The 21,737-nt window shown below is 38.5% G+C and overlaps 2 protein-coding genes across 7 annotated transcripts in view; both read left to right on the top strand.

Moving 5' to 3' along the window:
• Positions 1-16,807, top strand: part of pard6gb (par-6 family cell polarity regulator gamma b) — a 182,695-nt gene extending 165,888 nt beyond the window's left edge. For all 6 annotated transcript variants that reach the window (XM_048201149.1, XM_048201148.1, XM_048201147.1 and 3 more), the window contains one exon: positions 14,073-16,807. In XM_048201149.1, the coding sequence (XP_048057106.1) occupies positions 14,073-15,082 (1,010 nt within the window). In that variant the 3' untranslated portion in view covers positions 15,083-16,807. The remainder of the gene's footprint in view (positions 1-14,072) is intronic.
• Positions 16,808-17,248: 441 nt separating this feature from the next.
• On the top strand, positions 17,249-21,537 carry bloc1s4 (biogenesis of lysosomal organelles complex-1, subunit 4, cappuccino). The gene is made up of 5 exons (XM_048201152.1): positions 17,249-17,617; positions 19,556-19,627; positions 20,253-20,354; positions 20,437-20,571; positions 20,684-21,537. The coding sequence occupies exons 1-5, from the start codon at positions 17,312-17,314 to the stop codon at positions 20,777-20,779; spliced, it is 711 nt and encodes a 236-aa protein (XP_048057109.1). The 5' UTR covers positions 17,249-17,311; the 3' UTR covers positions 20,780-21,537.
• The last annotated feature ends 200 nt before the right edge of the window (positions 21,538-21,737 follow it).

Raw genomic sequence — 21,737 nt, 5'->3', positions numbered from 1 at the left:
GGAAAATTGTGCAGCGCTTTGTATACTGGAGTAGCTGGGATAACCAGAGTATTTATGCTTATTGTTTTGGTTTTATTTTTTTTCTATTAGAGAGGCCATTTGCACTTTTATTGAGTCAGTTTTTCCCTCTTATTGGTCTGAACAGACAAACCAAATACAAATATCATTCAGAACATTTTGTTTTGGTGTGAACAGGCTTTAACAGGTTAATGTTACAAAAATGTAGACTGGCCTCCTTAAGTTTTCACTTCTAATTTTCTCTCATTATATTGTTGACATTAAGCGTATCAAAAAGTAAACATACTTGACCGCTGATAGATTGACTGCAGCCTTTTGCTGTCACATGAGACCCAAAGTTGGCTCAGGAGACAACTTAATCTGTCATCTCTCTTACTCAGTCTCTCACATATGAATACATACAAACATATGACAGCTTAAAGAAAGCATTTTAAATTTGCTTGTATGTCTCATGCTTCACAGGCAGTATTCCTCATGTGCGCAAACAAGGGAAATTAATCTGACTCTTTGTTTTGTGTTTGGTTTGTCATTTAGTGTGTAGGGGGATGGGGAATGGCTTTTTGGAAATCCTCCTTAAATCCTTTCATCTGTAGTGGTTGGACAGACCACATTCCTCATACCTTTCCTGCCGCTTTCATTGCAGCCTATTGTTTAAGCCATCATACAAGATGTAATTCTGAAATCATACTGGCCTTATTAGCGGTTTGCTGTTGGATTTCTGTAAGCCAATTTGGCTTAAGCTTGCTGAAAGAGGGGTGCGGGGGTGGACGTATTGTGGACGTTCATTTAAAGAAACAATTAGACTCTGTGAATGGCGGGACACCAATGGAAGCCACGTATATAGGTCAGAGACCTTTAAAACAATGAGCTCCCCCTCACTGTGAGGGCACCTGACAAATAATGGCACTGGAGCAGAGGCTTTATCTCATTGGTTGCTGGGAGACTGGTGAGCTGTCATTTAGGTTGATCTAATTGGCGCAGGCCCAGTTCCACTCTCAGCTGCTGACCGCCACAAATGACAAGGGAGAGAAATGTACCGGACTGCGTCCCATTACATATACCTTGCAATAAAATATCTAAGGTTCAAAAGTTTGGGGTCGGTACAGTTTTCCAAAATTTATGGGCAGTATAGCCACAAACACCATGCACTGATGTTTACATTGTAATTTCCCTAGAAACAGGACTGCATCAGGATTCATACATCATTTTAATTTCAACATAATAATTACTACATAATGTATAGTATACACATTGGGACACTCCACTGGTTTCAGTACTTGTATCATCTCTGCCTTAATGAGAAATCAGAGAAAAAAAAAAAAAAACACTTAGACTTTACGAACAGGTTCCATGGAGGGAGGCCTTTTCTGTTTGGCCGCTGAGTCTGAAATACTCAGCCAAATCTGTTGGTTTTTGCTGGCCAATTACCAGTGACTTTTATCTACAGTTACTTTACAGTCCACTGATTAGAGGGGCAGCAAAGTAACAAAGTAACCTTAGGTTAAGTGGTTTGTGTAGGGGCACAATAACGACTGAGCACAATTGTGATGCTTGTAATTCTTTCTTGTGATACAACCTACATCTTTAGCTATTAGGCTTCAGAAGTATGTCTTAGATCCTGTCTTTCATCTAATGATTTTGATTCAGTGTGCAACTCTTTATTAAGCTGTGTTTCCAACGAAATTACCCAGAACAATTTGTCCCAGGAGCTTTCTTTCCCAGGAACCTGTTCTGGTCTAAAGTACTGTGAAGATTAGTCCGGTGACGTAGGACTGTGCGCAACTTCTACAGTTCCCGCTGGATTTCATCCTCCGCATATAAGCTTAATAAAGCCTGAACCTTGTTGTTGGTCCATCAGTCGTAGTTTTTAAACTCCATTATTGATTCGAATAGCAAACAACTCTTATTGCACGCATCGCAACAGACTTTTTAAAATGGTGGTTGAAATAAAATGCTGCATGGAGTCAACCAATCAAATTGCTGTGTGAACTCAACAAATCAGCATGCTCAGTGCCCAAGTCCCACCCCCGAAATTTCCTGAACTTTGAAAAATGACTACCTTCCGAGCAGGGACTTTCTGAGGGGGGAATTTTTACCAGGAACTTCATTTAGACCCTGGTCCTTGCGGTCGAAATACACAGAGTACCACCCCAAAGTTCCTAGCTCCTGGGTAGAAACATGGCTTTAGATAACTGATTCAGTTGCCCAGCTTTGAAAACAAAACGGATTAATTTCTCTGTAGAAATCTGTGGGCCACCTGTAAATCTCTGTTGCCATGCAGATCACGAGTTCAGCTGTGAATGTGGGAGAATCCAGTTAAACCAGATGCAGTTCATGTGGAGAAATTGACAGCTTGAAGCGTTTGATAGGACCTTTGGCTGAACTTGCTGGAGCAAACTTGTGGTCATGACGTGTCATTATATTTTTATGAAAGAACATGAAATGCAATTTCATTCTCATGTTTCTTAGATCATACTTTGCTGCTCTCATTTCAAAATATATAAAAAGATCACTTTCTGATAGTATCTTGCTTTTTAATGCATTTGGACCTCAACCGTTTGAGTGATTGAGTGCGTGTTACGTGTTATACGTGTCTACACGTGAGGGTCATCATGGCAAACACAGGCAGCGGAGCGAGGTGGAATCTTAGATCTTGGCACACATTTCAGCAGGTCTGATTCAGGAAGTGGGTTGTGAAAGGGAGTGTGTTGACTACAGGTGTGGAAGACCAGCCTGAACCTGCCCAGACCTTCAGAACACTTTCTCAATAACAGCAGGGAGAAAGAGGCTCGTCCTGACAAGAGACAAGGCTTGACTGCCTCATGTGGCCAACACTCCTGGCATCAGCCATAAGTTTATTTTATATAGTTCTACTTTTAAAAACTCTTTTCATGAGAATTTACCTGCAGATCTGATGTTTTGTGTGGGAATACGACTCTGGACTCAGGAATCATCAAAAGTAAAGATGAAGAAACTGATTCTTCCAAGAGTTTTAACTTGCACTGAATGCAGTATTTTCTCATTATTTATTTGAAGACGGCAGCATCATTTTCTCTCATAAACCACAGTATAATTCAAAGCTTAGACTCTGCAGAAGAGCAAATTGCAGTGAAAGCATTTTTTTGCTGTGGTTTGGAATCATTCATATCGTTGGTTTCGCAACATTGTTTTTGCCTTGCATTGTGAATAGTTCATCTTTAATGGAAGATGATACAGAATAGCTATGTAGTTACTGTTTCCAAACCAACATATCCTTTTTCTTCTGCATTCACCATTGTTTCAGTTTTTTTTTTTTTTTTTATATATATTTTGTTGTTATTATGAATGAGCACAAGAACTTGAGTACTTGCACTACCTGTGTGACTATTTTAAAATAAAATCTGACACCTAATCATAGTCCAGTAAAAGTTTATTTTCATTTTTAATATTGTATCTAAGCTTTATGGATTGCCAGCAGAAAGTATAAAATCTAAAAAAAAAAAAAAAAATAATAATAAAAGTAATTGTATCATAGGTGATATCTGAATGACTGAAAAGGCTATGGGTATTAATTCCGTAATATGATTTATTTCAGAGTAAAACAGGATCTTCAACTAAAAATTCAGGAAAACCGAAACTAAAAATGACTTTATTATTATTATTATTATTATTATTATTGTTATTATTTTAAAATATATTTTTTGTAGAATTGTATTAATGTTAGACTTTTACATAAACACCTAAATTAACATTTTTGGAAAATGAAAATAAACTTTATTTAAAAAACAATCATTTAATCAAATTTATTTAATAATCAGCACTCAAATAAAACTTGTTAAAGAGTTGTAAATTTCCCATAAGGAAATTTTTATATCAACTTTTAAATAATAGAATTATGTTTCTAGTACAATTTGTTGTTTCAAATAGATTTATTCAAACAAACATTAAATAATGAAAACCTCACAGGTTAAGAAAAGTATAATGAATGTGAAATACAGTGCAAATATCTAGCAAAATGCTTCACTCTACAGTTATTTAGAGTTATAAGGACACTGAATGGCTTTCCTGAGGTAAATAAAATTACAGGACATATTAGGGGTGTGACGAGATCTCATGTCACGAGATCTCGCGAGATTAATTGTGACGACATTTCTCGTCGAGGCAAAAAGCAGTCTTGTGATAGTGTGAGGGTGAAATTAGGAAAGAATATGCCACCGCTACGTTTACATTACGCCTCCACTGTCGTTTTGCTTTTTATAGAAATAAAAAACATTTAATTCAGTTGGATAATGGTCGCTGCCGCTCCCTATTCACAGAGTACGTGCGATCGCGAAAGTGAAAGTAAACGCAAGCACGTATTCAAGCGCGATGTCAATACACCGCATTTGAAAGCGGCTCCCTGATGCATGCAAATATCTTCCAATATGAAAGCTATCTTAGGCTGGGCTGTGTGGTTGTAAGCATCTCTCAACTCTGTATCATGCTTAAAGAAAAATTTGGTCTCTGTTTGCACTTTGAATATTGAGGGAGTGCGATTATGGTTGCACTTATTGATTGCACTTAAGACTAAAAGAAAACGTATTTATTTTTATGGTAACACTGTACAATAAGGTTTCATTAGTTAACGTTAGTTAACTTTACATGAACTAAGGAGGACCAATACTTCTACACCCTTTTAGTTAATTTCAACATTTACTAATACATTGTTAAAATCAAAAGTTGTATTTGTTAACATTACTTAATGCATTATCATGAACTAACCATGAATGACTATTTTTATGTTTAACTAACATTAACAAAGATTAATAAATACTGTAGCAAAGATATTGCTCATTGTTGATGTTGGTTAATACATTAATGATAATAAATGAGACCTTATTGTAAAGTTTTATCATTTTTATTTATACTCTTTATTTCTATGATCAATTTGTGGAAAGGAGTTCAGCTAGGAGGTCAAAAGTTGTAGAAGCTCATAAATCATGTACAGTAAGGTCTGAAGAGACTCGTATGAAATCATACAGGAGAGAAGCCAGTTTGCAGCAAAACGTTTTACAGTGCTTGAATAATGTTGTCTTTTACTGCATATGATAATTCACACTCAGAAAGTAGAACTGAAATGACATTAATTACAAGATGATTAGTTAAAACATTTCAGATACACCTGCAGATTATTTTTCTAATCATGTGTTTCATCTTTGAGGATTTCTTAAAAATAGTGTGTAAAAATCTCGTCTCATTCTCGTGAACTCAATCTCGTGTCTCGTCTCGTGAGCTACCTGTCTCGTCACACCCCTAGGACATATTGTTTACAAGCTGTTTTATTGACATCTTTCTGTGGTTGAAACACTGATTGAGAGATGACATGATACATTTTAAATTTCTGTAAATTGTACTTCCAGAAATGTAAAGAAATGTATAGAATTGTACTTACAATGCCGTTGCGGAGGTTCTATTTTGCCGGTAAAATCACAAAACATATGCAGACAACTGTGTCCCTGCTCTTGATATACAAACATTGATGGACATCTTTGATTTTAATGACAAAAAAAAAAAAAAAAAAACTAGGCAAGGGCAGATTAGAACATGCAACCTTTGATACTGTTAACAAAAATTCTACCACTAGACCACTAGAGAATTCATATATTCATTGCGGATCTATGTATTTTATTCATTAAATTGAAGAATCTTGAAACTAACAATATATTGTATTATGAAACTATCACATTAAACATGAGTTCTCAATGTACTATTGAAATTCATTTCTGGACATCGTAATGTTATTTTTTTCCTACAATTGTTACTGTACATATCTGATATAGCATTGTATTAGCAGCAATTTTGTTCACTGTTTTGTTTACCGCTAATTTAAAAAAAAGCTAATTAAACATTACCGTTTCAGTCAAGATTTCGGCCCTTCAAAACCATATTGGCCCAAAAATAAAAATTGCTGTTTCGGCTGAAAATTTTTTGTAGCCGAAATTTTAATTAAAGGTGGTCCTGTCTGTATTTTAACCTAAATTAATTTCCCTGGTAGTTACTTAGCTTGTCTTGGGTGCGAGGAATCTTTTCACCCCATTTATCTGATTAGCCTAGTTTTTCTTTCCTCCACAAACAGCTTTAAAGGGACAGATTGCAAGTGTCATTAACACCTTAATCCTCCCTCATTCCTGCACCCCCTCTAAACCTGTTGCTGTTTGGTGTCACCTGTGACAGTGAGAGATTAGAGAGCAGATCTGGAAAGTCTCACTTAGCAGCTTGTTTGGGGGTTGGGGATCATCTCAAAAGCAGGATGATGTCAGAGCCAGATGAGGACTCACCCCCTCATCACTGATGACTCAAACACACCGCTTGACCTCTGTGAGCACCGCGGGAGTACAGTGTAGCAGATAGCAAATCAGTGGATTAAAGGGAGTAAAAGGAGGATATCATTGCAGCATCCACTTGTGCATACATACATGTGTATTTCTTTTATTGCATGATCAGTGAAATAAAGTTCTCTGAAGTGTCACCTTACCATAGTAAAGCAATTTAAATGGAATATATGTAAAAAGAGTGGTGAAACGATGCTAGGGTGTTGTGGGGCATTGCCAGGGTGTTGCTATGCAGTTTCTGTGGTGTTCTGAGTGGATGCTTAGGGTGTTTTCACACCTATCGATTGTTTTTGTTCCTAAACAGGGACTAAATTTGTTACAATGTTGCATTTTCTTCTTGGTTCAGTTCGCTTTCACAAGGCAACATTTCAAAGCGTACCAAAATGTGTTACATGCGATACGAGTACAACTGTCTTCTTATTGGTCAGAGTTTTCTCAGCATCATCCATCAAAATGATTGACAAGTTCGCTCTATTTGCTTATTGTGGCTTTATTTGTTTATTGTGGCTTTATTTGTAACTGTTGAGACACATGCAAACACTATATGAATGTAGCCATCGTTCCCACAGTTAAATTATATACTACATTCGTATGAATACTGCGGCAAATTCAGAAGCGCTCTCTCTGGATCTCCCAGCGCTGGCTAACTGTGTTGAGAGCATATATGACCATATAGGCGCTCTTTGGTTTTTAACTATGGTAACTAATGTGAGCACTCACAGAATCAGACACTATTGCTTTTTATATAACACATTTCCCGTTATGAACTATGATATTGTTTGATTCGTTGGTCCGTTGGGTCGGATTGCTTTCACATCTCAAGCGAACTGCTCCAGAGTTCGTTTGAAAGACTCTTCAAACGAACTTCAAGGAGGTCTCGGTACACTTGTTTGGTCTATTTTGGTGCGCACACGAGTGCTATTGCTGCATTCACACATGCCCAAACTAACCACACCAAGGGGGACGACGAACTCTAGTACGATTCAACCAAACTAAATGAGGCAGGTGGGAAAGCACCAAGTTGCTAACACAAAAGCATCACCACCTCGTGCCAGTGTATCTTGCAAATGGCTTGGGTCCCTTTCAGTCTAAGTATATGGTAATTGTTTGCTTATTTTAGTTTAAGCGCTATGTAATAATGACGTTTTTGTTCATATCTAAAAATATTTTTAAATTGCATATCAGCAATTATATTGACTATTATTGATATTGTTCAGCTCATCGTAACTATTCCCTTGCTTGTGTTGGAAACAGATGGTGACAGGTGCCTACAAACATAAGGTTTACGTCATCAAGCATAGTAGTGCCGAAGTCTCTCTTTTCTTATAGCCTTTATGGTCACACCAGCATCAAGCTACACAAGCTTTGATCCTGGTATCAGGCCCAGAGACCCCAGAAAAAGCTAGTATGGTTATACAGTTTTAAAGGTGAAATCGAATTGAAAATTGAATTTACCTCGGCATAGTTGAATAACAAGAGTTCAGTACATGGAAATGACAAACAGTGAGTCTCAAACTCCATTGTTTCCTCCTTCTTATATAAATCTCATTTGTTTAAAAGACCTCAGAAGAACAGGCGAATCTCAACATAACACCGACTGTTACGTAACAGTCGGGGTGTACGCCCCCAATATTTGCATATGCCAGCCCATGATCGATGTGCAGAGCTGAATCATCAGACTAGGTAAGCAAGCAAGGATGATAGCAAAAAATGGGAGATGGAGTGATAATAACTGACATGATCCATGATATCATGATATTTTTAGTGATATTTGTAAATTGTCTTTCTAAATGTTTCGTTAGCATGTTGCTAATGTACTGTTAAATGTGGTTAAAGTTACCATCGTTTCTTACTGTATTCACAGAGACAAGAGCCGTCGCTATTTTCATTTTAAACACTTGCAGTCTGTATAATGCATAAACACTCCAACAGCGTAAGTAGCATTAGCCGTTAGCCACGGAACACTATCAAACTCATTCAGAATCAAATGTAAACATCCAAATAAATACCATACTTGCGCGATTAGACATGCTGCATGACGAACACTTTGTAAAGATCCATTTTGAGGGTTATATTAGCTGTGTGAATTTTGTTTATGCAGTGATAGAGTCGAGAGCTCGGGAGGGGGCGGAGAGCGCGCGATTACTCATTTGGCGCAAGTCGACTTTAACAGTATGCATACGGTCGTCCGCTGGAAGCTAGTTATTTGAAGTTTTAAATATGTATATTTTTCTTACAAAAACGCAATGTTTCAAAAGGCCTTATGGATTACTTTTTATTATGGATGGATGCATTTTATTTTTGTCTTTAAAGGATTGCCCCCCATTCACAACCATTATAAATCTTTGAGGACCAATGGTATTTTTAAATGCATCTCTGATTGTGTTTGTCTGAAAGATGATAGTCATATACACCTAGGATGGTTTGAGGGTGAGTAAATCATGGGATCATTTTCATTTTTGGGTGAACTATTCCTTTAATATAGAGTTCATCAGGGCTGAAACTGATCCGTTTCCTCTTGCTCATGTGTATGAGGTCATAAAGGCACCACCAACATGCACCATAGCGTGAAGAGGGCAGCCAGTGCATCCTGAACCATGTTCTGCTTCCTGACAGTCATCCTCAGTTCCCCACATCTTTTCCATTTTGTCTGTTTTTGTCTGCACACACTTAATAATCAAACATTTTCATTCAGCCTCAGAGCTTTATGTGAATTCTTTTAATAAATGTATTTACATTTCTGTGGACTTTATGTACTGGCAGCTGCAATGATTATGTAATGTTATGATAGGGCATGCTTAGTTATGTGTTGGGCCTAAAGGACTCTTGGCATTCATGTCCTAAACTTGGCCACACTTGTAGAACATATGGGGGGTGGAGAACAAGGTTAACACTATGCATATGTTTTCATGTAGAGCTGGCTTATGTGGAAAGCTGCATTGAGAAGCATGTGAATGGCACAGAACAGTAGTATACCTGTACATCCACATCTGAGCCGAAACCTTCTCCAGACCAGGGTAGAGTTGGTGGAATGTCTAAAATAATGTTTGGAGCTTGTCTACCTGTTAAAAGCAGTTCTTATGCAACATTGCAAAAAGATGGCAAGGGAGCTTAATCTTCCGACACAGTCTCCACCCTTCACCGCTGCTGCTAACTTCTCCCAGATGTGTACACCAGTGCACTGTGGGTAACACGAGTTAAAACCCACAGGGGTGTGTAGGAGCCTGCTTAGAGAGCTCTGCTGAGTGTGCACTAGTGAAGGAGGGGCTTCCTCCTTTAATCTCTCTCAGGGCTACAGAGAGAAGCAAAAAGCCATTGCTCCATTCATCCAGGGAAATTTGAGTGCGACGGTTTAAAGCAAACACAGACGGACTCTCCCAGGGGGCTTTGTCTGAGAGGACATTACCCTGATCCTGCACTGCGGTGAACCCTTGAGTACCTGTGTCTGCTTTACATGTATATAATCAGATATATGCAGTTCACGCTAGAGTCCCCTTTCTTTTTCCTGGGTCCCTGGGTAGTTTGGTGATGTTATGGAAATCGACATTCTGTTTGTCTGGGTGCTATATATCCTCTCAGGCAGGGTATTGTTATGCACAATTGCTTTAGCACTATCTGCCACTCAATGCTAATGCACATCATTTTATTCACTCATGGCATCGGCAGAAGACTCCTACCCAAGAGCATTATTCAGCAGCACAGCAGTGACAGCGAGTACAAATAATAGACCCCAGACAGGAATTTGGGCAGGGTGTCATGGAAATGGGAAAGTAAATCGAATTGGCAGTTTCTCCTGAACAGTAGCAAATGCAGGAGAAAATGGGAAAATAAACCCTGTTGGTTGGCATAATGATTGGCCATAAACTCTTTTGAATCCTGCTTTTATGAGCGTTTGTAAAAATCTAAAAGAACTTGAAAAGTGACCCTTTCAGTGTGGAAGTTAACGAGAGGTGGGACAACACGAACAAAGGCCCGAGACCTCGCCCACTCGTCTTTCCCACACTCACCCATGAGTGACTGAAGGGGACCATGCCGCTTTACGGTCAACTGATGAATTATGCTTCAATCATGTTGTAGGTCATCTCTGTTAAGTTGCGAAGCAACTTCTGCATTCCTAGTTGAGGCACTGTGTGGTGGAATGTAGGGTCCATTCCTTTCCTACCAGGCTCACCCACCACATCTCCAGTGACCTGACATTGCCCTGATACTGGGGCCGGGCCCCTCCCCATGGACTCCAGTCAGGTGACTGCAGTGCCAGGGACAGCCCTGAAGCATTACTTCATTCACTTGAGCTGTTTATTTCTGATTGACAGCATATGAGAAATTCTTTCTTTGTGCTAAGTTAACTGGCTTTGTTTACTTTATTTCTGCCTTCATCTCAACAATTCTGTTATTTTAATGCATGTTTTATGTTGTTTCCTGTGATTCGTATAGGTTAGGATGAATATCCTGGATATTCTATTGCATTAATAGTTTACACACTATACACACAATAGTTTATTATTTTTAACATTACATTTTTATTAGGGCTGGGTAAAAAATATAGATTTCTCGATTTTAATCGATTCTCATTATTACGAACCGATATCGATTCTTAAATCCCAAGAATTGATTAGTCTTGTCTGTTTTCAGTTAATGAATGAGCAGAATATGTAGCGCCTCCCATCCAATAAATTGCAATAATCTTTGTGCTTTGTTCCTTTTGATATGAAGCAAAGTCTCAGATTTCAAATGACTTCCATCTTATTATGAGATTCAAAAAATAAATATAATTTTGGCGCTGATTAATGTGACGTGACAGATCGCTTTAGTGCCTCAGTTAAAGAGAAGCGACAGCACGGAGCGCATGTGAACATCCTCTCCTCCGCTTTAATACCAGTTACAGCGCGAAATAAACATCACTAAACATCTGAAGGTATGTTAAAATATACAGTACAACTTACCGAAATCCATATCATGTCTTGTGTAATCGCTCAGTCAGTGTTTTAAGCTCAGAAAGACGTCAATAAAACAGCTTGTAAACAATGTCATGTAACGTCACATTTACCTCAGAAAAACCTATTCAGTGACCATAAACTCATTAGTGAGCTAGAAAAATGAACTCTAGAAAGCAACATTCTGATAAATATAACTATGCACCGTTACATATTCATTATAATTTTTAATGTTCTTCAATACTTAATGCATGTTTGAATAAATCAGTTATGACAGCCGAGATTTAAATGTTTATATTTTAAAAAAAAAACCCGAATTGGAGTAGAAATGATTATGTAATTCTAAACTTTATTTATAATAAAAACATCGAGTGTAATTTAAGTGTTTGTATATAAGTTAATTTAACCTTCAATATTATTATAGTAGTACCGACTGACTTAGTTTACAGCATTAGTTGAGAGATTTTTTTTCCTCTAGAAAATTTGCCATGTGCTGTAACTGAAATAATACTACATCCAAAATAATCGTAATCGAATCGAAAGCATGTGAATAGTAATCGACTCGAATCGTGAAAATTGTCAATACCCAGCCCTAAATTTTATTATAGAAAACAATTCTACAATAATTGTGTCAGTCAATCAGGTTTAATCTGTTAAAAAAACTTTATGTACTGTATTTTAAATTTGTTTTGGTGGAGCAAAGTTATGTCTGACTCTGCAATAATAAAATGATAAAACAAGGGAGGGGTGTGTGTGTGTGTGCATGCACAAGAAAATTTTACAGATTATTTCAATACTTATTTCAAGGTCAATATAGCTGTTGAGTAAAGTGTAGAATCTTTATACAGTTTAGAAAACTATAACTTGAGTGTTTAAGTTATTAGGCCGTCAAGCACTTGGGAGTTTTGTAGGCTTAGCTGCTTTAATCTAAAATGATTTTTTGGGCTTTGCAACCACAAGACAAATTATGGTTTGAAAAGCATTTTTTCCGAAAAGAAAAATACAGTTTTGCCCTTGAGTTAGTATTGTGGACATCCTCAAATGTCAAGGATCTGCCATTTAGTGCCTAAAAAAATGTGATTTTCTATATTTGTTTGTTTAAAAAAAATAATAATAATGTATGGAATGATTTAGGCATGTTGTTCATCACCATTGACTCACCATCCTTCTCTTTTATGAAAACTTCCATTTAATGAAATTTTCTTGGGCAATATGGTTGCCTTCCTTGAACCTGAAGTCTTTGTTTTCTGTCTGGTAGGCACTGGGCCATTCACTTTCCCCTGGAAATGTCTGGAAACAGCCAGCTGCCCTTTGATCACTGAGCTGAATTCATTTTCCCATCATGCATCAGTGCAGTGAGGATTACTCTGTCAGGAGTAGTTTAGGCTTGGTGACTTAGTGGCTTGCCCTAACTCTGTCTCATTAGAGGTTAAAGAATCCTCTGGGTCCATGCCGATACCAGCCCGGACTGGTCACCAGGAGCCAGAATGGAAAATCCAGTGGAGTCTAGTTTCTGCCAGGCCAAACTAAAACAAAAACAAATCTAGTGCTCAGATCCAAGTCCCAGGCTCCAGACTTAGGATTAACTTCTGCGTTTGTCTTAGCTAAGTTAGCTTACTTACAAAGTCCTCCAACAATCCCTAAGTTCCTACATGTTCTGTTAGGTGTTCACAGTTCTTCTCAAAAGAAGACAGTTAAGGGTGGACATTTGAAGAGAACGATACCCCACTTAATGAAGGCCAGAAGCAGAAACACTTCAATGTGTTTCCTATCAAGAGACTTGCAGTTGTGGCTGAAATTCCAGGACATAATAAAAGTCTGTCTGGACTCAATCAAAATAATCAGGCCGCCAAAGAGCCAAACTAAGAACAACTGTGGCTCGATGCTTTGATGAAAATTCGGAAGCTTTGTAAAAGCATTTTTAAAAATTGATTTTAGAGTAATTAAACAGAAGGTGGGCATTTTCTTGGCTGTCTTTCCTTGAGAACTCATGCTGGGAAGTCGGTTGCACTGGAAACTATGCCTTATATCCAAAGCGAGCAGTCCAGGTGTGGTTGATCGCTGTCTGATTTAGCACAGAGAGGCTGTTGTTGGACAAAGTTATGTTGGTGTTCAAAGAGAAGACTTATGTATTAAAACTCCTCAAATAAAATTTGATCATTGGCCTCACAAGGAATTTCACAGAGCTAAGCAAGTCCCTGGTCTTATGTGACATTTCAATATTGCACTTCTTTTTTAAGATTTGTTGTATATGTTGTGTTTCAATAGGACTTTGAGAAGACCTTGTGATCACACTTGATCTCTTAATCTACGTGCTTCTGTAGCATGGTGTTCTTACCGCACTTATCTGCATTATCTGATATGTGCAGATAACTTCATCTCTGCCGAATACCTGCAACAGAGACCATTTTGTTCTGTCAGCAGTTAAGGTTACATTTTTGTAAAGATGTGATAAGGTGGCCTCATGTTTTGTTAACATGCCAGAAAAATCATGTTACATCATAATCCATGGAGCATCTGAGGGGTATAAACCGTCCAGCAGGTCTGATGAGATTTGCATGCTTGTCCTCATCCACAACTTAATATGAAGCTGAAGTTAGACTAATCTGAGCTATCATGTTGATGTACATTTCCATATTTTTGGCTTAAGGAAATGGTCCTTGTTTGTACTTATGTGATATATGTCACTAGATTCAATTGTAATGAATCATAATTTGCATCTTTAATCCACTTAAGTATTAACAGTTATCATTTTTGTTTACTCTTGCAGAAGAGGTTGACTACAGCAACTTTGGCACCAGCACTCTGACCAGGAAAAAGAAAGCTGTGGTCACTCTTCGAAATGACCTAAACCGCAAACGGCCCCACATCCGCATTGGTATGCCTCAGGACTTCCGTCCTGTGTCGTCCATTATTGATGTGGACATCCTTCCTGAATCTCACCGAAGAGTTCGACTCTACCGGCATGGCTCGGACAAGCCCCTTGGATTCTACATCCGTGATGGCACCAGTGTCCGTGTTACACCCCACGGCTTGGAAAAGGTCCCGGGTATCTTCATTTCCCGCCTGGTACCTGGAGGCCTGGCCGAGAGCACGGGCCTGCTGGCCGTCAATGATGAGGTCCTGGAGGTCAATGGCATCGAGGTAACAGGAAAGACATTGGACCAGGTGACTGACATGATGATTGCAAACAGCCACAACCTTATTGTGACCGTGAAGCCGGTGAACCAGCGCAACAACGTGGTGCGCAGCAGTCGTATCTCAGGCAGCTCGGGTCAGTCATCCGACAGCAGCGGTTCGGTGGGATACCCCGCCATCACCGCTCCCACCGGTGCCACCGCCATCTCTCATGGCTACAGCCCAGAGGATTTGGAGAGTGATGAAGAGTCGGACATCGTAATTGAGAGCAACATCAAACGGCCATCAAGACGCTCCAATGCCTCAGTGGCTTCAACTGCGTCCCGGTCCCAGATGCAAACAACCACCGTGACCCCACCCAGCCCCCCTACACGGCCCCAAACGAGACCTGCATCGACGGTGTCCACGGCCTCTTTCCACTCTCAACCGAGCTTTAACGGCACAGTGCACAGTAGTTTGAGTTACAAGTTGCATAAGGACCTTACCCTCCAACACCCCTCCTACCACAGCAGCAACCCCGTCATGCGGGAAAGCAATGGCAGCCTACACAAAATCCTCAGTAGCCTGAGGACAGACCCCCGTCACAGCTTGGCTTTACCCAGAGGAGGGGTGGAGGAGGATGGCACAGTCATCACTTTATAATACATAGAGTCACGTATATAAAATCCAGCCCACCCAGAGACTCGGCTTTTCAGCCTGGGACATCAGACTCAACTTTGAACCTCACCAAACTTTTAAGGGTTTTGTAAAATGAATAATTTAACAGAAACAATATCTGGAATTTTACTCTTTTTAATGTTTTCTTTCCATGTGTTGAAATGTTGTATGTAAAAATGTGTCCGATTTAGTGGTATGTCTCTTTTTCCAAGCAGAGCCACTTTTTTTTATCTTGTCTATCAGTGTTTCTCAGTTCTTGTTTTGAGGTTAATTTTAATCATGTTATCTAAATGTCTCTCGGGACCAGAAATTAGGTTTAGACCTGTGTGTGCGTACTGTTGACTTCTGTTTACGGTTTGTACCTGAAACCAAACATTTGCTCCTGGTATTACATTATGCAAATGCCAAAATGAATTTACACTCAATCAGCAACACAATTTTTTTTTTTTGTTTGTTTGTTTGCCCTGTCTGAATCATGTTCTTCCAAGTTAATAACTGAATAGTATTAATAATCATTATTAACTTTCAGTAATAAATGACTGCTGTATGTGTTTAGTACCTTTTTATATGCAGTAAATTACTATTTGGCGGATTCCCTCAGAATGTTTGTTTCTGAATATTTAAATATCACTTGTGTCAGCATTACAAAAAGGCTTTTTGGAAATTGTGGTCTTGTGGGATTTAATTGGCTTTGTTACTGGTTTATTTGACTGCAGTGGAGTATAATTGGTCACCACAAATGGGTATTTCACACTTGTATGTCCTCTTGACTGTGGAATGCAAGTTAGTTCTCTGTTTTATTCTGTACACATATTTTCTGTCACCTCACTGTTAATGAACCCTCACCTCTGACCTCCACTCAAATCCCCACAGATGAACAGACTGCTGTCTCATACTAGTCAGATCTTTAATGGCTTTAATGTTAATGCTGCCACACGGTCCAGTCAAACTTCAGGTATAAAATTGAGTCTTATATCATACTTTTTTTTTCTTACATTGGGAACACACCTGTTCATACTTAATTTTGTTTTATATAGAGTCTGTGGAATACATTTGTATATAATTGAAAACCACTGTGGATGTACCTTCCTTTTGCTTTTAGGTTGACTGCATTGTATTCGTCGTCTTGAACAAAGACTTACCTTCATATCCACCATTTTTGTGCCTTACTGCCCCTCCTACAGACATAGTTCACTCAAACAGACTAAGTATTTGGATCTGACCACTGGAAATATTTTCATTTTGGTAAAAGCAAGGGCATGGTATGTAACGTGTGAGTCAAAATACATTTGTGCTGAGTCGCCATCTGTTGGTCACTGCCTGAACTGCTTTTCTTTTGCCAAAAAAAATCACTTTCTTTATATTCTGCATTAATTATTTGGTATTCGTAATTTCGTATCGTTGTTGTCTTTGTTAATCTGTATGTCTGTGTATCATCAACACTGAATAATTTAACAGAAATTCAAAACAGGACAAGCTAAAAAGCAGATTACTAAAAAAAAAAAAAAAGGTACGACAGATTGTCTTCGGTCAGTCGTGTTAGGACAGTTTCAGTGTAAAAGTTCGGTGTCTAAATATATCAGTCAGGCAGTTAAACCACACTTAAGATGGTAGTTACAATACAATATACATGTAAATATTGTCTATATGGTTTTTACTGATGTCAGTCTTTTTTAAAAAACAAAATAAAATTCTGAGATGGACAAAACACATCCTGTTGTGTTCTTTACATTCTTTTACATTTACGATCAACGACCAGGATTAAGATTACATTGCACTGCGATGACCTAGATCCGTCATGAACCATTTTGATTGAAAGTTTATCAGCATTGGGAAGGAAACGCTGTTTCCTGTGATAAACAAAGGTTTCCTCAAGGGGGCGCCCTATCTATCTATCTATCTATCTATCTATCTATCTATCTATCTATCTATCTATCTATCTATCTATCTATCTATCTATCTATCTATCTATCTATCTATCTATCTATCTATCTATCTATCTATCTATCTATCTATCTATCTATCTATCTATCTATCTATCTATCTCATTTTTAAAATCAATCTATCCGTTTGAGTCTCTGGATTGAACGTTAATATCACATGACCAACATGTGGCCAACCCGTTCTCTGATTGGCTATTAAATTCGCGCATGCGCACATGCTGCTCTGCGTTCACTTTCACATAAACAAGAGTAGTGTAGTGGATAGCAAAACATGGAGCATCGATTTGACAGGGCAGCAGCGGTGCTGTCACCGCTGGAGGAGTCCAGCGCAGAGGTGAGCAGAGACAGCGGCATCGTGTCCCAAAGCGCCAGCAGCTTGTCTATGGTGAGTGAGGCCCTGAGCAGCGGTACCGTGTCTCAGAGCCCGAGCTTTGGCGCTGCAGTGGCCCAGAGCCCGATCTCAGCAGCCGGAGAAACCCAGGACCAGAGCGAGCCGGAGCAGACTCAAGACGACGAGCTGCTGAGACACACGGCCATCACATACTCCTCTTATATCAGAGCCAACGCCGAAGAAGAGGTAAGGACACAGATATAACATATAATAATGGATAAACTCCAATACACACAATAAATTGTTCTTTTGAATATTTGCACGGCTGTGATTCGGCCATAATGCAGCACGAGTGTGAATGCGGTACGACAGTTATTTAAACAAGACATTAATATTGATATTATTAACTTATATTTAAAAAAAAAAAAACAGTATTGCCAGTTTTTCCTGTCTATATTTTGTCTCCACCAAGGAAAAAGTTCCAAACGAAGCCACAGTAGAATCAACCTCTGAGCATCACCCTGTAGTGTTTCATTCATGAGTGAATCAGTTTTCTGTCTTGTATAGTAGGTGAAAAACAGTATGTGAGTTAAGTAGCATGTCCGAATTCATAAAAGAGTAGGCGAAAAGTACCTATATGACCTACTACTTTCTGAGATTCTGAAGTGCGCATCTACTGGACACTTTTCTATCAGGCCATGGTGAAGATGCAACTGACTCTGTAGGTCACATGACAGTGACAATATGGTGGATGTAGTGTCTGAATTCCATTCATAGTACACACATTCATACTATATTGAAGAAACATGTTTCAAACCAAATATAGTACCTATTATACAGTTTGCGGTTTCTAGATGCAGCATGGGTCTCTCTTACTAATGCTAGCGTACACATCAATTTGTGCTTGATCTGTGTACAACCAGTATGTGGTTACTCCTATGAGTATCCTATTCCCTGCATAACAACAGTTTAAATGCTATTTGTAATTTTGATGGAAGTACAGTTGTGAACGGAGCCCTCTATCTAGAAAAAGAGAGTCCAGTTAAACAAATACCACATCTCTTATTTATTTATTTATTTTTAAAAAAGGTGGAGGGACAGAAAACTCTCAGATTCTGTCATCATTTGTGTTCCGAAGATAAATAAAAGTCTTATGGGTTTGGAATGACATGAGGGTGAATAAATAATGACAGAATTTTCATTTTTGGGTGAACTAACACTTTAAGGTTTGCCTTCTGGATGAATCTGAAGACTGTTGAAAGAATGTTTGGTGGGTGGAAGTGTACAAAATACAAATTTTGTTTGTTTTAGTGTGAGAAGCACCTTAGAATTCCTGTAAAATTTGCCTAAAAAAGGCATACCAAAAGTAAACTGCATGCTGTTCTTGAACAATTTGGAGTATATGTATGGTTTTTGGTCTCTTTTGAAAAGTATGTGTACAGCGGGCATTACAGTGGAACGCTAACAGGTTAAAACCAAACGCTGCCTTCCATAATAGGACCCTCGTGATGATTATGAATGATGCAGTGGTATAATTGTTTGTGGCTGCTTCAGCATTAATGGAACTATGAATTCTTTGTTACACTAGTGACCAGAAAATTTTGGTGGAGAATGTCCCAGTGTCCCAGCACGCTGTGAATACCTACGGCTGATATACAGCCATATCGCATGGCTACTTGTGTGATATTGCTCCATATATTTATATTCATTTAAACTAAAAGATTAATATTAGTTGTCAAACTATAATTGCTCACATAAAACAGTTTAAAAGGATGGTTCACTCAAAACTGGAAATTCTGTCATTATTTTCTCACTTTTGTCATTCCAAACCTGTATAACTTTCTTCAGTGAAACACCAATGATATTTTGAAGAATGTTTGAATGTTAGTCTCTTCAATGCATCTGTATACTCGTCCTGTTGGAGCACGGTCTAGTTTTCAAGCCTAATTTGTTAAGCTTGATATGGGTTAAATAAAGACTGACTTGTTCTCAGTGCGGCTAACTGAATTATGTTCCTAACACCAGACTACTTTTTCAATTCTTAATGGTCCTCTGTTATTTTACAAGGCAGTGAAGCAACTGTTTGTCCCTCTTAACATTTATATCACATGCACACAGAGTATAATATGTACAGTATATCATGTGTTTTGTTTTCTTGATGTTTATTCTGTATTTGCTGTGCAGGTCTTGTGCTTGGAGAAAAGCCTGGAAGAAATGCTTACAAGAGTTGATGAGTTTGTTGGTATGCTTGATATGGTAAGATCAATGTATTTGCTTTTATGTATGTTTTCTATATTTATTTTTGCTTTTACATATGTTTTCCCATTTGTAAAGTTGCTTAAATGTATTTGAACAGAGCTTTTCTACAATAAATATTGTTCCATACAGCTTTATATTTAAAGGCTGGAACACACCAAGTTGACGGTCGGCCTTCGGGCAGTTTTTGTTCATCTTCCAACTGTTTTCTCAGTGTGTTACACACTGAAGTTGGTCCTCGACATGTTGAATCGGCGTCGGAGCTCATTGGTCCGTCGGGCCATCTGATCATTCTGATTGGCTGTTCAGTTACTGCCACCTGCTGGTACGGAAAGGCATTTCATCTTGCGCAGGCGCCAAGCATCGGTTTGGTGTGTCAGGCCAACTTTGGACCCAGACGCTGCCAACGTGAGCCAACCCCGCAGTCTGCTTTCGTCGCCAGTAGTTCGTCGGCGTCGGCTTGCTGTGTTCCTGCCTTTACTTTGCCTGCCCTAAAAACAAATCTTCCCTCAAATTTTCTACACTCTGTTGTGGCCCCCTTAAACCCCTGCTTAATACACTGTTTTCAAACTGAAAAAGCATGCTAGACTTTCATAATTCGTTTTTTTTTTTTATATATATATAGATTCGAAATGACACCTCACAGGTGGTCAATGAGAACCTACCACAGATACAAAGAAAATCGGAAGAGATGAGAGAGATTTACCAAAAAATTGACAAATTGGAGGTACTAACTTTAAATGGTGTCTGAACCATGGTAATGAATTGACATTTTCTTTTGTTGTTTAAGTGTACTGTCTAATTCTCAGGGCTTTGTCAAAATGGTTGGAGCCAATGTCAATGCATTGGAAGAACAAGTAACTCAAGTTGAAGGTGAAGTTGGAACCCTACCAGGCGCCTTCAAAAAGATCTTCCGCACAATGGCCGTGCCAGGTTTTTTAAATGTGAGTTCTTTACATTACATACATGCCTGCCCTGCCGTGGTATTTGGCATTCTTTGAAATTTGCATAACTGGTACCAATGTTTGCTTCCTCTTCTTTTTTTTTCTTCTTCAGAAACCTGCTAGCCCAAGAAGGCAATCACAAAGACATCAAGAGCTTCCCAGTGTCTTTAGAACAGATGATTACTTTAAACCTCAGTCTGAGCAGTAACGGAGAGATTATCGTATTGACTTTATGAAGTACTGACCAAGACCAGGGTTCTCCAACATCAGCAGCGCTGCCTGCTTTCAGGTGCAAACACCTGCTGGGATTGCTAACACAAACATTTCACAGTCACTTTATCTGCAAATTATTCAAACGAATCCTGATCAAAGCCGAGTGTTATTTTAGTAGGCAGTCTAATGGCAGCTAGTTTTATAACCTAAAGAAGCTTTGGTTTTAAATATCTTATTTTTCCTGAAGTGCCTCTCCAGGAAGTCTGACACTGTTTCTTATAATTGGGAAAGCATGCTCGAAAAATGTCAGAACATTAGTTCAAACGTTTATATGATTTTTATTCAAACTTGTACATAGTTTTACAGCTTTATAATTTTTTTGCCCTTGGTCTTTTCTTCCAGTGCTTGAGGAGATCTTTTTGCACTATTTTCACTGTTGCTATTTATCACTGATATATCTTATTAAGGTCTACAGTTTGATGTCTGGCACATGTTGACAATTAATATTTAATTAATTCATGTAACCAGTGTAATTGACTCTGGGTAATTATGTAGCATTCAGTGCCGCACTTATCAGCCAAACAATCGCCACAACAAACATTGTTTATCATGGGCCATTTACTTTTATACTTGTATGTACATGGACATTAGTCTTATGCTAATTGTTACATGATGATAATTGTGACTAATGATTGTCTGTTTGTAATAAATTTCCAAATGTAGCCTATAGCATAAAGTGACTACATTTCATTACTGATCAGTTGTCGTTATTGGTCAGTTGAACAGCTTTGTAGAGTATTCCACAGAAAGTCTGATAAAAGAGTCTGCTAAATGAGTACAATTGAAGTGGGCTCTACAAAACTGTGTATGTATGCACATTTATATAGTTAAAAGGATATTGATATTGATCCAGTGTTGAGCCAAACCTAAAACCATAACATTTGATGACAACT

This window comes from Megalobrama amblycephala, linkage group LG9 (assembly GCF_018812025.1).
Source record: "Megalobrama amblycephala isolate DHTTF-2021 linkage group LG9, ASM1881202v1, whole genome shotgun sequence".
NCBI classification, from domain to species: Eukaryota; Metazoa; Chordata; class Actinopteri; order Cypriniformes; family Xenocyprididae; genus Megalobrama; species Megalobrama amblycephala.
Note: the sequence above shows the minus strand (reverse complement) of the source record. Positions and strands in the feature narration are given on the sequence as shown.